The following is a 13,788-nucleotide window of genomic DNA, read 5'->3' as shown; positions in this document are numbered from 1 at the left end:
TAATAAGTATATATAAAAATTTTTAAAAGAAAGAATTATAAATTAAATATATGAATTTTTTATTTCTAATTAATAGAGACAATTTATAATTAATTTTAAAGCTTGACCAGGTCCCCAGCGGAGTCGCCAAGATGTCATAACCGGTTTTCGCCCGGGTACGAAATTTTTACTTGGCGGGAAAAATAATGTAATAAAATGATTTTGATTTAAAAAAAGTTTTGGGAGTCTCCATCGGCCTTTTGGGTCAGGTAGGTCGAATACCTAAAATCCTATTTTAAAATAGTTTTTAAGAAAACATTAGTTAAAAGATAAACTGGTATGTGTTTATAACCAAAAATTTTAATAAAAAGGGATTCGTGGTCGATTACATTTAGGGAAGGATTAACACCCCTATAACGCCAAAAATTGGTACTCATTAATTATAAATTGTCTCTTTTATTATAAATTTAAATATTCAAAAATATATTTAATATATAATCTTGTTATTTCAAATTTATTATTATAATTTTAAGAAAATCTATTAATTTATATATATATATAAATAAGATATTTATTTATTTAGAAATATCAGAAAATGACTTCTAGGTGCTTTAAGACAGCTCTTTCAATAATATAAAAAATAAATAAATATTAATAAAACATTAAAAAATAATTAAAAATAGATTAATGTATATAATTAATAAAAGATATTTATTTATTTAAAAATATCAGAAAATGGACATCCAGTTGCTTTAAGACTGCCTTTCTTAATATTGAAAAATAAATATATATTAAAATATGATTATTTTTCTTAAAAGTAATTTATAAAATTAAATTTATGAATAGGATTTTAATAGAAAACAAATAAAATAAATAAATATTATATATATATTTATATGACTTAAGGTAATAATAATAAAATAAAATACTAATTTAAAATATTGAAAAATAAAGTACAATAAAAAATATAAATAAAATTGCAATAAAATTAATAAAATAAATTAAAAAAACTTATAATATTAAAATATAAATATTGAAATTAAAGATACTAATTTGAAACATTATAAAAGATAGTGATTTAAAGGTGTAATTTGCCCTAATTAATTAATTCGGGTTAAAATATAAATCATTAAAATATAAGGGACTAAATATGTTATTTACTCTAAAGTATATGTAATTAGGTCATGGACTAAATTATAATAAATAGAAATTTGAAGACCGAATTAAAACTTATAAAAATTTATTTCAGTGACTAATTTGTAAGGATACAAAACTATAAGGTTTGTGGAAATAGTTTTACCATGTATGAAATTACACAGGTGTCCCTCCCCAAAACAATGTCATTTGGGGAGGGATTTAAATACCCCTTAAAACCGACCTTAGAACCAACCTTTCTCATTTTCCTTTTTTTTCTCTTACTAAGAGAGAGAGAGAGAAAATTTTTCTCTCATCTCTCTCTAACAGACTCCACCCGAGTTCCGGCCGGCCACCGTTTCCAGCACCGTTCACCGCCACCGGCTACCGCCGACGGTGGCCGGACTTACAAAAAAAATGCCCAAGATGAATATCCCAGTGTCCTAAGACTGAGTATGGTTTTATTTTCCCCTAAAAACACCTAGATCGTCTTAGATCTAAAAGAAACTGAGGTATTTTACCTTCGGTTTCCCGGTGGCTATGGCGACAAGAAGCTTCTTCGAGGGTAAGTCGTTATTTTTTATCCACTTTGTCATTGTTTTACTTGTTGTTTCTTGGTTTGGTATTACTGTGGATTGCTTGTGTGGTCGTCGTTTTTCTTCCTTTGTTGCTATCTGTTTTTCTCGTTTTATGTTGTCTCTGTCTTATTGTGTTTTTATTTTGCAGGGGATGGCCATTTATAGGCCTCGTCAGAGCTCTCTTCGGTCCGGTCCCAAGAGGGTTTTTGGTGAGTCGCCGAACTATGTGGTGACTCACCTTGTAGCTACGACGTGGGGGGCAGCTGGCTCTACTAAAGGCTTCGTCGAGGGTGGAAAAAGGTGGCTGAGGCACCTGGCAGCAATTGGTTGAAGCAGTGGTGTCGGCAACGGGGCGTTGGACCACCTGGCAATAGAATCGGTGGCTTGGAGCTTGGAGGCAACGACTGTTATCTTCAGGAAACCCTAGAAGGGTTAGGGTTTATTTTGGGCCTGGTAGGTTTGTTGTAAAACGGGCCGCGGGTTTGGGCCTGAATTTTTTATTTAATAATAATATATATAGTATAATAATAATAATAATAAAATGAAAATGAAAAATTAATGTCTACACATCCTAAGATTAATCTCCAGTACAAAATTTAACCCAATCGGAGTTCATTAAAGCCTTAAAATACATCGTTCAAGTTTCATTGGCATATTCAGTCTAGAATATTGTCTAATTTCTTGAAAATTCTACAAGAGGAATTTCGTGGTGAAAATTTACAGATTAAAACTACATATATTGAAGATCGTTCACACAAAACATCAAATTGTTGAGGACTCACTGTTCAACAAAGTCTACTGGATACTACTGAATATATTTGCTTATAAAACTTTACAGGTGGTTTGTACATATATCGAACGACACTCAAGAATTTTTTCCCAGATTTTTGGACACCGGTAACACCTAAGAAACATTGCTCAAGTTGATCTAGTGTTTTCTAGATTTCTGGTTTGGTTCTATTTTTTTTCTTTGACTCTTAGTACTTTAGGTTCTTTTTTTTCCCTTTTTTTGTTATTTTACATTATATAACACATTATATTCCTTGTGTTAGTAGGACTAAATAGTTTTCATATCTCTTCTTTCTTTGCATTCTTGTTCTCTTGGAGTCTAACCCTTGTTTGGCCTCTTAGAGCTTTTAGGTTTTCTTACTACCTTTGCTAGTAATCAAACTCCGATACGAACTGTGGAAGAATACTCAGTAAAGTGAGTTTTAAAAAGCTCAAGATCGGCTTACTTGCCTCTCACTGTGTTACTTTCTTGGAGTGACTTGTGAGGTTTTTTGCTTTGTTGAATTTCCTTTCTTTTATTTTTATTTTACTTTAAATGTTTCATTGAGTGTTGTGATTTTCAGGATGTTTGAACCAAGACAAATTTTCAGACCTAATTGTATGGTTATACATCGGTCTTTAAGCACTGAATAAATAAAAGAAGCTAATATTCAAAGAATAAACTTATTCCATTCATGATGTTTGATATAAGGTAAACCTTACTACATATTAATTGACAATGGAAGTTGTGCAAACATGGTGAGTAGCTACGTGGTTGAGGCCCTCAACATCCCTTGTCAACAACATCCAAAACCATATTTCCATAATGGATTAATAAAGAGTCTGAGATGAAATTTGGCCCAAATTTAGGTCCAAAACGATTCTCCTTGGTGATGATAGTTTTGGTCGGATTCTGAATGCACACTGCAACTGTGATTAAGTGGCAAAACAAACAACCTTACGATCTATAAATTCTGATTTATCTCATTAAAGGTTAAATGCGAAAGGTAATTGGATGAGAAATTATGATAATAATTTGGTTGGTTAAAATTACAAAAATACCCTTTTGAGGTAAAATTACGAAAATACTCTTATGGGGTAAAATTACGAAAGTATCATTATGGTGCAAATTTATGAAAATACCCTTATGTTGTAAAAAGACAATAATTGTCCCATGAAGTGAAAAAATAACTTCGAAAAGACATATTGATCTGATGAAATTGCTGATATACATAGAAAATGTTCGTTTTTCTTAGAAAATCTAGATAACTGATTTCTAACCTCCAAGATGAAAAAGTTTATAATTTGTGGTTTTGGACAAAACCACCTGATAAATAAATTACTAGAATGATGTATATGTTTGAATGGAAGAAAATAACTTAATACCCTTGAATTGTAAAATAACCAAAATGCCCATAGAGAGTAAATGCCCTAAGGTAACCCATACATGTTCGTATCCCTAAGATCCATTCAGCGAAGATTCTGAAGATGATCAGTTCGAAAAGAGTTTTTAGTATTAACGTGTGAATACCCTTGAAGTGCAACAATTTGACCAGTTGATAGGAATCACTGTACTGCGAATTGTTCAGTTCGAGTTAACTCGATATCCTAATAAATCGGCACAAACATTAAATAACCTGAATCATCGTTTTCCCTTTTTAGATCAAATCACTAAGAATTCTCCAAGAACCTAATGTCTAAAATGCCTCTGATTTCCTGAATAATGGAATTACTCCTCTCATATCTGAAATCACAAGTAATTCTAATGCAAAGGATTCTGAATACCTTTCATATTCATAGTGCCTCCGGAAAATATCTGAATACTATACGATCTTGATAAATCATGTCCCAAATAATTGATGAATACATTAGCTATAAAACCCTTTTATAGGGATCTCATTTATGAATTTAATCAGTTTACAAAAGTTTCATGACTCCATAATTGGTAAATACTAGTACCTTCAGAAAATAATTAAATCCTTTAGTGTGTTCCCTATGTGTTAAATTATTGTTTTATCTGTTTTGAAATGCGTTTTACCGAGATTTCTGAGTTACTGAAGTTTAAAGTCTACATGTCTGATTCATGATCTTTGGATACTTTTTATATTGAATTGATATGTTTGAACATTGATTTCCTACTACCACTGATTACGGTTTGAAAAATGTTTTCTTCGGGATACTCTAGGATTTGGTATGAAGTCTCTGTAGGTTCAGCTCGATCAAACAAGTAATTCCTTATATATGTTCAGACCGATTAAACTGGTAATTCCTTACGGGAGGTTCATCTCGGTCAAATTGGTAATTCCTTATTTATGTTCAGACCGATCGAGCTGGTAATTCCTTACGGATCTAAAGTGACCCTTGGGTGGGCTCCTAGGTCTAATGGGCCTAGTGGTAAGACCTTATGGACCCTAAGGAACTCCCTTAGGGTTGTACCTCTACTATGTGCTTTGGGTAAGTCCTTATGGACATGAGAGCACTCCCCTCAGGTGGGCACTTACGCTTCGGCTAGGGTAAGACCTTATGGACCCAAGGTGTTTCATTAGATTGAAACATATTCCAATGGGCCTAGGGTAAGTTCTTATGGAAGTAGTTTTGGAGAATATCATATTGGTGTTTGATTGGAGGGTTTTACTACGGTTTTAAAAATACATTTTCTAATGTTTCTATTTTAAGAAGATATGTACCTTTTCATTGGTTTTATGGGAACACACTAGACACCCTTTTCTGATCTTCTGAAACTGGTCCTCCGAACGTTCCCTCTGAACTTTGAGCTTCCTTTCTTTTACTACCTGAAATATCAGTAGGACCCCAACTCATCACAAAAATCTATAGATGTCTGAATCAATAAGGAAAATTATGCTTACCTATTATATTCATGTCTTTCAGCATCGTTTGGTAATTATGTATTACTAAGCTTCCCAAAGATCACTCTGTTACTCACTGTTTCAGGTTAAAAGAATTGATCTAGTTCAGATATCGACATCAGTATTGGAGTTACTTCGGTGTTCTTGAGGAGTACGGTGCATGTGATTAGGGGGCATATAGGTTGTATTTTGTTTTTATATCCAATTCTGAAATGTGTATGATTTTAATTCTATTTGTAGTATATAAATGATTTTCTAAACTTGTATTTTAATTATAATTTGTTTTATGATTTTACAAGCTTTAAAAGAAATTTTAATTTTTTTGGGATTTTTATTGTGGGTCGCTCTGGTGGCCCTAATGTGACACCTCAGATCGGATCAGGTCACCCATATCAATTTGTGGGTGTTACATTTAGTGGTATCAGAGCTTAAGTCGAGTCAAGTTTTTTTGGGTAAATCGATCGGTCGACTGGCATAGGATGTATGCTTTGTATATCCCACATACTATAATTGTACTTCTCTATGTCAGAACTCCAAAGTCGAGCTCTTCTATGTCATATGCTAACCTTAGTTCTCTATTCGTTAATGCTCGACCTATGCATAAAGGAATACCAACAACGTTTGTCAAAATTTTGTAAAGTGTCTCACGAATAATGTGAGAGTTACTCATCCATGAAATTATGACCCGACTTCATAAATGAAATTGGGATATGTTACCACTCTGTAAACCTAACCTTGTAGCCAAGGTTAAATTGATTCCACAAGGATAATTTTGTTCAAGTTCTTTTATTGGGATGAGGGAGAGTTTTGACGAGAATGTACATTCAGCTGGTTAAGGATTAGTAAAGGAACATTACTTCTATAAAAGCTACCTGAAGATAATGAAGAATTGCTGAAAGCTTCACTTACGCATTTTTGTGACTTTAGTGAATTTCGAATACGAAATTCTTTTAAGGGGAAGAGAATTGTCACATCCCAATTTAGGGGATGGATTTTATTAATTTAAGTTGATTCAAAGGATTAAATTACAAGTTCTAAAAGCTTGCAGCTATATTTTGAAACTCTAGGAATTTTAGGGACTAACCTTGAATTTTTCCCATTTTTCCTTGGTAGTGAAAAATAAACCCTGGTGAAATACCCAATTCCCAATTTTCCCCCAAATCCCAAACCCAAATCACTAGCACAACCCGTCGCCCCCGTTGCCTATAAATTCACCATCGTTCAGCCACAATTCAACCTACTGCCGCTACTATCGAGCTCGCCGTTGATCGACGACCAAAGCATGACCACCATTTTACCATGGGATGACTCCATTCACTGTAAAACCCATCATAAAGCTTCATTTCTCCACCATCGATTACCTTAGTTTTACGTCGATCCTAGCCAAACCGTTAACCGTCGTGTCCCACCACCTCTAATATTGTGTTCCCGTCTAGTTGTGATCAAAATCGGACCCATGAGTCGTCGTAGCGTCGTAGTTTCCTTAGCCAACTGTATTTGGATGCTCTTGGAAGAATCGGCTGATCACCCCAAGCTCGTCGCTGCAGCCACGTGCCACCACATACTACCGTGTGTACGGTCATCTTGTTCCCTTACTCTAGTTTCTTATAGAATTGGTCTAGTCGGTCTAGACAGGTCTGAATCAACCCAAACCGTTCTGAATCAGGTCTATTTGACCCGAAAAAAGTTAACCAAACTCGATCCATTGATTTTGACTCGACCAATTGACTTTTACCTGACCCGTTGACCATTGATTGGTCTGACCGTTGACTTTGACTGGTCCAACCGTCGACCATTGACTTTGACCAAACAAGTCAAATTTTCTAAAAAAAAGTCTTGTTATATGTTTTTTGACGTACTGAGTCTGAATTCAAAGTTCGTTTTGCCAAATTCACACTCGGTAAGTCGTTTTTCAGTGTTTTACCTTCGGATTCAATTTGGTTTCTCAATTAAGTTTAGTTTATGAAATAAATTTGGTTGTTATGTATCCAAGGAATTAATAGACGTTGAATTCAATTTCGAGAATGATCAAATGGAGTTTAAATGTTTGATCGATGGAGCACAAAAATCGAGGTAATACATTACTACCTTATGCATGCATTATGGAACATGTTGGAATTGGTAAATACATTTATGAATATGTTTGGTCTCATCTATATAGTAAATTATTTCTAAACTCGATCTGAATTAGTTAAAAAGGTCGGTAATTGAATATGACTCAGATGACTTATATAAGGAATTGGAGGACCGATAGGAATTTAATTACAAGTTATGTGATTAAGTGGTAAAGCAACCAACCTCAAGATCTGTAAATTCTGATTTATCTCATTAAAGGTTAAATTCCAAATGTACTTTGATGAGAAATTTTCATTATACTTTGGTTGGATAAAATTACGAAAATAACTTTATGGGGTAAAATTATAAAAAATACCCTTATGGGTTAAAATTACGAAAATACCCGTATGGGGTAAAATTATGAAAATACCCTTATGTTGTAAAAAGACAATAATTGTCACTGAAAGTGGAAAAATAACCTCAACAAGACATATTGATCCGATAAAACTATTGATGTACATGGAAAATGCTAGTTTTGCTTAGAAAATTTGGATAATCGATTTCTAACCTCTAAGATGGATAAAGGTTTAGAGTTTATGGTTTTTTTATAAATCCATCTAATAAATAATTACTAGAATGATACATATGTTTGAATGAAAGAAAATAACTGAATACCCTTGAACTATAAAATTACCAAACAGCCCCTAGAGAGTAAATGACCTTAGGTAACCCCTAGTCATGAAATGAATGAATACCTGTTCGTCTCCCTAAGATCCATTCAGCGATGATTCTGAGGATGATCAGTTCAAAAAGAGTTGTCAGTAATAAAGCGTGAATACACTTGAAGTTCAACGATTTGACTGGTTGACAGAAATCACATTGTTGGGATTTGTTAAGTTCGAGTTAACTCGATATCCTAATAAATCGACATGAATCTTAAATACCAAGAACCTAATGTCCAAAATGCCCTAATTTCTTGAATAATGGAATCACTTATGTCTTATCTGAAATCATAAGTAACTCCGATGCAAAGGATTTCAAATGCATTTTTTATTCATAGTGCCTCTGAAAATATCTTAATATTGAATGATCTTGATAAATCATGTCCCGAATAGCTGATGAATCCGTCAGCTATCAAACCCTTTATAGGGATCTCACTTCTGAATTTAATCTGTTTACAGAAGTTTCATGGCTCCCAACCTGATAAATACTAGTACCTTCAAAAAATAATTGGATCATCTGGTGTGTTCCCTATGTGTTATATGATTTTTTATCTTTTTTGAAATGTGTTTTATCGAGATTTATGAGTTACTGAAGTTTTAAGTCTGTCTGTATGATTCATGATCTCTGGATACCGTTTCTATTGAATTGATATGTCTAAACTCTGATTTCCTACTGCCACTGATTATTGTTTGAAAAATATTTTCTTCGCAGTACTCTGGAATCTGGTATGATGTCTCTACAAGTTCATCTCGATCAAACAAGTAATTCCTTATATAGGGTTAGATCGATCGAACTAGTAATTCCTTACGGCATGTTTAGCTCGTTTAAATTAGTAATTCCTTATAAAGGTTCAGACCGATCGAGCTGGTAATTTCTTATGAATCTAAGGTGACCCTTGGGTAGGCTTCAATGCCTCATGTGCCTAGTGGTAAGACCATATGGACCCTAAGAAACTCCTTTAGTGTGGCACCTCTGCTATGTGCTTTGGGTAAGTCCTTATGGACCTAAGGGCACTCCCCTCAGGTGGACACCTACGCTTCGGCTAGGGTAAGATGTTATGGACCCAAGATGTTCCCTTAGATTGGCACCTATGCCATTGGGCCTAAGGTAAGTCCTTATGGATGCAATTATGGGTAACTGCATATTGGCTTTTGGTTGGACGGTTTTACAATAATTTTAAAAATACGTTTTAAAATGTTACTTTTTAGAAGATATGTACCTTTTCACTGGTTTTGTGGGAACGTACTAGACACTCTTTTTCTGATCTCTTAAACGTAGTCCTCTGAAAATTCCCTCTAAAATGTGAGCTTATTGTCTTTTACTACCTGAAATATCAGTGGGACCTCAACTCATCACAAAAATCTGTAGATGTCTGAATCAATAAGGAAAATTATGCTTACCTATTATCTGCATGTCCTTCAGCATCACTTGCTAGTTCTGTATTATTGAGCTTCCCAAAGCTCACTCTACTACTCACTATTTCATGTTAAAACAATTGATCCAGCTTAGCTATCGACATCAGTATTGGAGTTCCACCGGCGTTCTTGTGGAGTACATTGCATGTGATTAGGGGGCATGTATGTTGTATTCTGTTTGTATATCCAAGTCTCAAACGTGTATGATTTTAATTATGTTTGTAGTATATGAATGTTTTTTTGAACTTGTTTTTTAATTATATTTTTTTATGATTTTACACGCTTTAAAATAAATTTTAAATTTTTTTAGGATTTTTACTGTGGGTCGTTCCGGTGGCCCTAATGTGACGCCTCAGATCGGATTGGGCTACCCGCATCGGTCTGCGGGTTTTACACAATGATTAGAATAAATTTCCAAAATTTTATTATTTATTTCAGTCAGATTAAGAGATTAAATAAAAAATTTGGGGATTTTTTCTAACGTTGTATTTATTATTTATTTTATTAATTATTTTTAATACATGTCATGTCATCATTAAGCCACGTAAGTGATATTGGTTGATCTGAAAATTGTCAGAGTTGATAAAAGCATAAGATTAACAATTATGTTACTCAAAGCGTACTTCAAGGGCTATGATGAACACCCTAAACAGCCTCAAAGACTAATTTGATGCAAAAAGAATACGATAGAGGTGAAATTAATAAATTAGATTTACTATAGAGACAAAAGTGATCCTTAAACCTTAAATAAATATATAATGTATCATTAAGTTTAAAATATTAAATACTTAATTAAGTGCAATGAATTAGTAAAGACTTTTTCAATATTGTTAAATGGCCAATTTTCATTTAGCCACTGCCTAACCTACTACCTTCCACATACCTTTAATTGTTGTGGACATAATATATAGCTCAAATATGTGGGTATATCAGGGGATGTCTAAGGTACAACAGAACTGATATACGATTAAGGAAATGTGCTACCGGAAATTTTAATGGTTTTTAGTATTTTCGGTAAAGCGCTACCTAAAAGATTATTTTTTTCTACCGAAAATGTTAATATTGGGCTCTACCTAAAATGTTTTTTACTTTTCTACTGTTTTTTCTACCGGAAATTAGGTAGCGAAATGAACATTTCCGGCAGAACAAATAATGTTTTAGGTAGCGCTTTACCGAAAATGTTAAAACAACATTAACATTTCCGGAAGCGCCTTTCCTTAGACATATATTAAGCTGTCGTACGACAGAACTACCCGTATATCAGCCAGACATAACACATCAATTCAATTTAAAAAGTACTAAAAAGCCAATAACTTAAAAAACCATGGATAAAGTGGTTTCGATGGAAGAGGTCAGAACTGCACTCTTTAGTTATTTCCCTCTCTCATCACTTCTCTTCTATGTTTTTTTTTTATATATATTTTTATCGTCGACAATAGCATCAAATTTAGTTTATGATCGTCAAACATTAATTTTCACCGTGTTTATTTCTGTTTCTATTCACTTTATCATAACTTAAATCATGTTTTTATTTTGGATATTCAAGTTATATCATTTATCTAATTTATTCTGTTATTTTGTATAAAAATTGTGAATGATTTTATCCATTTTTGTGGTATATTTTTTATGTGTTATTGTAATACATTTTTCAACGTTAATTTGATATTCTCCCTTAAATTAATATTTTATTAAAAAAATGTTTTCAATCACAAAAAAAACGGTAATTCAATTTTGATAAAATTAATTTATCAATGTGTCATCATTATTATATATATTTTCTATAAATAATATTAGTATTTATCTTTCCTCCATTAATATTATTGTATATTTTGTTTTCTTTGAATTTTCTAATTAAATTTTTAATCCTCCATTTATCTTATAAACTATCCTATTCAGTAAAACTAATCATTATTATTAGTATTGATAAAAAAACCATTATTATTAGTTAAAAAATTAATTACATGAAAGTTATTAATAACCCATTTGTATACTTAATGCATTTATACGAATTTTATGTATTATATTTATTTCTTGTGCTTTATCTTCACTCATTCTATATGTGTTCATGTTTCGAAGGGCTATAAATCCTTGCTCCATGCTTCCAGGGATTATCGAACAGGCATGGCATCCATAATCGTTCCCTGGATTTTCTTCATTCAAATCTTAGCTATCGCTTCTGAATTAGAAGCCAAAGTGTCGGCTATCATTGCCTTCGGAGATTCATTAGTCGATACGGGCAACAACAATCACATCCCAACACTCGCCAAGTGCAATTTCAAGCCTTATGGCCGTGATTTTCCCGGAGGCATCCCGACGGGACGGTTCTGCAACGGCCGACTTGAGCCTGATTTCATTTCGGAGGGCTTTGGGCTGAAACCTAATATCCCTGCCTACTTGGACACCGCATTTAATATCTCGGACTTTGCCACCGGTGCTTCCTTTGGTTCTGGTTCAACTGGATATGACAATGCCACAGCTGATTTACTGGTAATTGAACAAAGTTCCAACCATTTCAATTTAGTTGAGTGCTAAACTTACGTAAAAATATGTTGAGATAAACTTATAAAATTTTAAAGTTGAAAATAAACTATTAATAGATGATATTTAAAAGTTTAAAATATAAGAGGATTTAAAAACTTATGAGGATGACAAAAACTTATGAGGATGACCGTCCCACTCATCCGTAGGCGTAAGCACATTAATTTTTTTTTTTTTTGGTATATGAAAGAAAGTGATTCCTCTGTGGAAAGAAGTAGAGTACTACAAGGAGTACCAAGTGAAACTCCGAGCCTATCTAGGCGACGAGAAGGCGAATCGGGTAATCTCAGACGCTATATATGTGATCAACATAGGAACCAATGATTTCATCCTAAACTTCTACGGCCTTCCTCGAAGAAAGTTCCATTTCACCGTTCAACAATATCAAGATTTCCTCATTGGCATTGCCAAAAATTTCATTAAGCAAATTTACAGACTGGGAGCTCGGAAGTTGTCCATGGCCAGCCTCCTTCCGATTGGGTGTCTTCCGGTGCAGAGGACGATGAACATCAAAAACCCTCTCGGCTGCTTCGAGGAACGCAACAAAGTTGCCTTGGAGTTCAATGGCAAGTTAAATGCTACGGTGGCGAAGCTGAACGAGGACCATCCTGGGTTAACAGTGTTCTTCGCGGATGTATATGGGTTGTTTATTGATCTCATCACAAGACCCTTGGAGTACGGTAAGCATTTCAAGTACTTCGTGTTCAGCTGATATTTGATATTACGTATGCTTTGAATTAGGGACAATGCATGATTTTATGAAAAAGAAAAAGAAAATTTCGATGTTTCAGTATTAAAAGTGATTATAATTTGGTCGTTGAGTGACAGGTTTTGAGGTTGTAGAAAAAGGGTGTTGCGGAACAGGATTGTTGGAGACGGCGGTGCTGTGCAACCGGCTTAGTCCATTCACATGTCCAGACGCAGACAAGTATGTGTTTTGGGATTCTATTCACCCCTCACAAAGAACAAATAAGATAGTGGTTGATGAGTTACTTCCACGCCTCAAACAACTGTTTCTATAATTCCCTCCTACAGTTTGGAACGAATGTATTGCCGTTTCAGGTATAGAAATTAAAATAAGGACATTTACTAAAATAAATGAATTTGTCCACTATATAGTTGTGGACTATCCATAAATATAGTATTTCTATTTGTTTCTTTATAAGATAGAAGTAGTTGAATATATTAAAATTAGAAAATTATCTAAATTACATTGAAAGTTTATATTCACAGTCGTACAATAAACATATAATAATTATATTTTTCTTGTTAACACAAGAAACTAGTATCTTAAGATCACGAAAGGATCATACAAGGAAAAGTTTAAAAAATCTAATCAAATAAACATGAATAAAAGGTAGATATGAACAAAATTGACCGCATCGACAAACGAACCACAAAAGATGATCAAGCTATTAAAATATCACCAACAAACCACAAATCAAAATCGAGCGACATAAAAAAACAATTCACAAACGCAAGCAGCGTATCCAAATATAATCTTAAGTATATAAGTGTTCAATAAACTGTCCTAAATGCCTCTAATTGATATGTAAATGTTGCATTAGCCTTAAACACGTGATGAGTGCCAAAAGGCAATCGACTTCTGAAATCATAATGCATCAAAAGATAAAACTTGATCAAGTTGATTATATGCCTTTAAAATGATTTTGATGTTAGGTAATGCTTTTTTGTACGTTGCGCTATACACATTGTAGGCTCTGCGATGGA

General features: G+C 33.4%; 1 protein-coding gene across 1 annotated transcript; it reads left to right on the top strand.

Annotated features, from left to right (window-relative positions):
* Positions 1 to 11,640: 11,640 nt before the first annotated feature.
* LOC120195697 (GDSL esterase/lipase At2g42990-like) lies at positions 11,641 to 13,093 on the top strand. Its single transcript, XM_039197639.1, has 3 exons — positions 11,641 to 12,006; positions 12,248 to 12,737; positions 12,886 to 13,093. The coding sequence occupies exons 1-3, from the start codon at positions 11,641 to 11,643 to the stop codon at positions 13,077 to 13,079; spliced, it is 1,050 nt and encodes a 349-aa protein (XP_039053570.1). The 3' UTR covers positions 13,080 to 13,093.
* Positions 13,094 to 13,788: the final 695 nt, after the last annotated feature.

Source organism: Hibiscus syriacus, unplaced genomic scaffold, assembly GCF_006381635.1.
Source record: "Hibiscus syriacus cultivar Baekdansim isolate YM2019G1 unplaced genomic scaffold, ASM638163v2 tig00117017_pilon, whole genome shotgun sequence".
Lineage (NCBI taxonomy): Eukaryota > Viridiplantae > Streptophyta > Magnoliopsida > Malvales > Malvaceae > Hibiscus > Hibiscus syriacus.
The sequence above is the reverse complement of the archived record's forward strand: the minus strand, read 5'-3'. Positions and strand labels throughout refer to the sequence as shown.

Coding starts and splice junctions, on each gene's coding strand:
- LOC120195697 (XM_039197639.1), top strand. CDS start 11,641: ATGGCATCCATAATCGTTCCCTGGATTTTCTTCATTCAAATCTTAGCT. Junction 12,007..12,247: donor ATGCCACAGCTGATTTACTG/GTAATTGAACAA, acceptor GGTATATGAAAG/AAAGTGATTCCTCTGTGGAA. Junction 12,738..12,885: donor CACAAGACCCTTGGAGTACG/GTAAGCATTTCA, acceptor GTTGAGTGACAG/GTTTTGAGGTTGTAGAAAAA.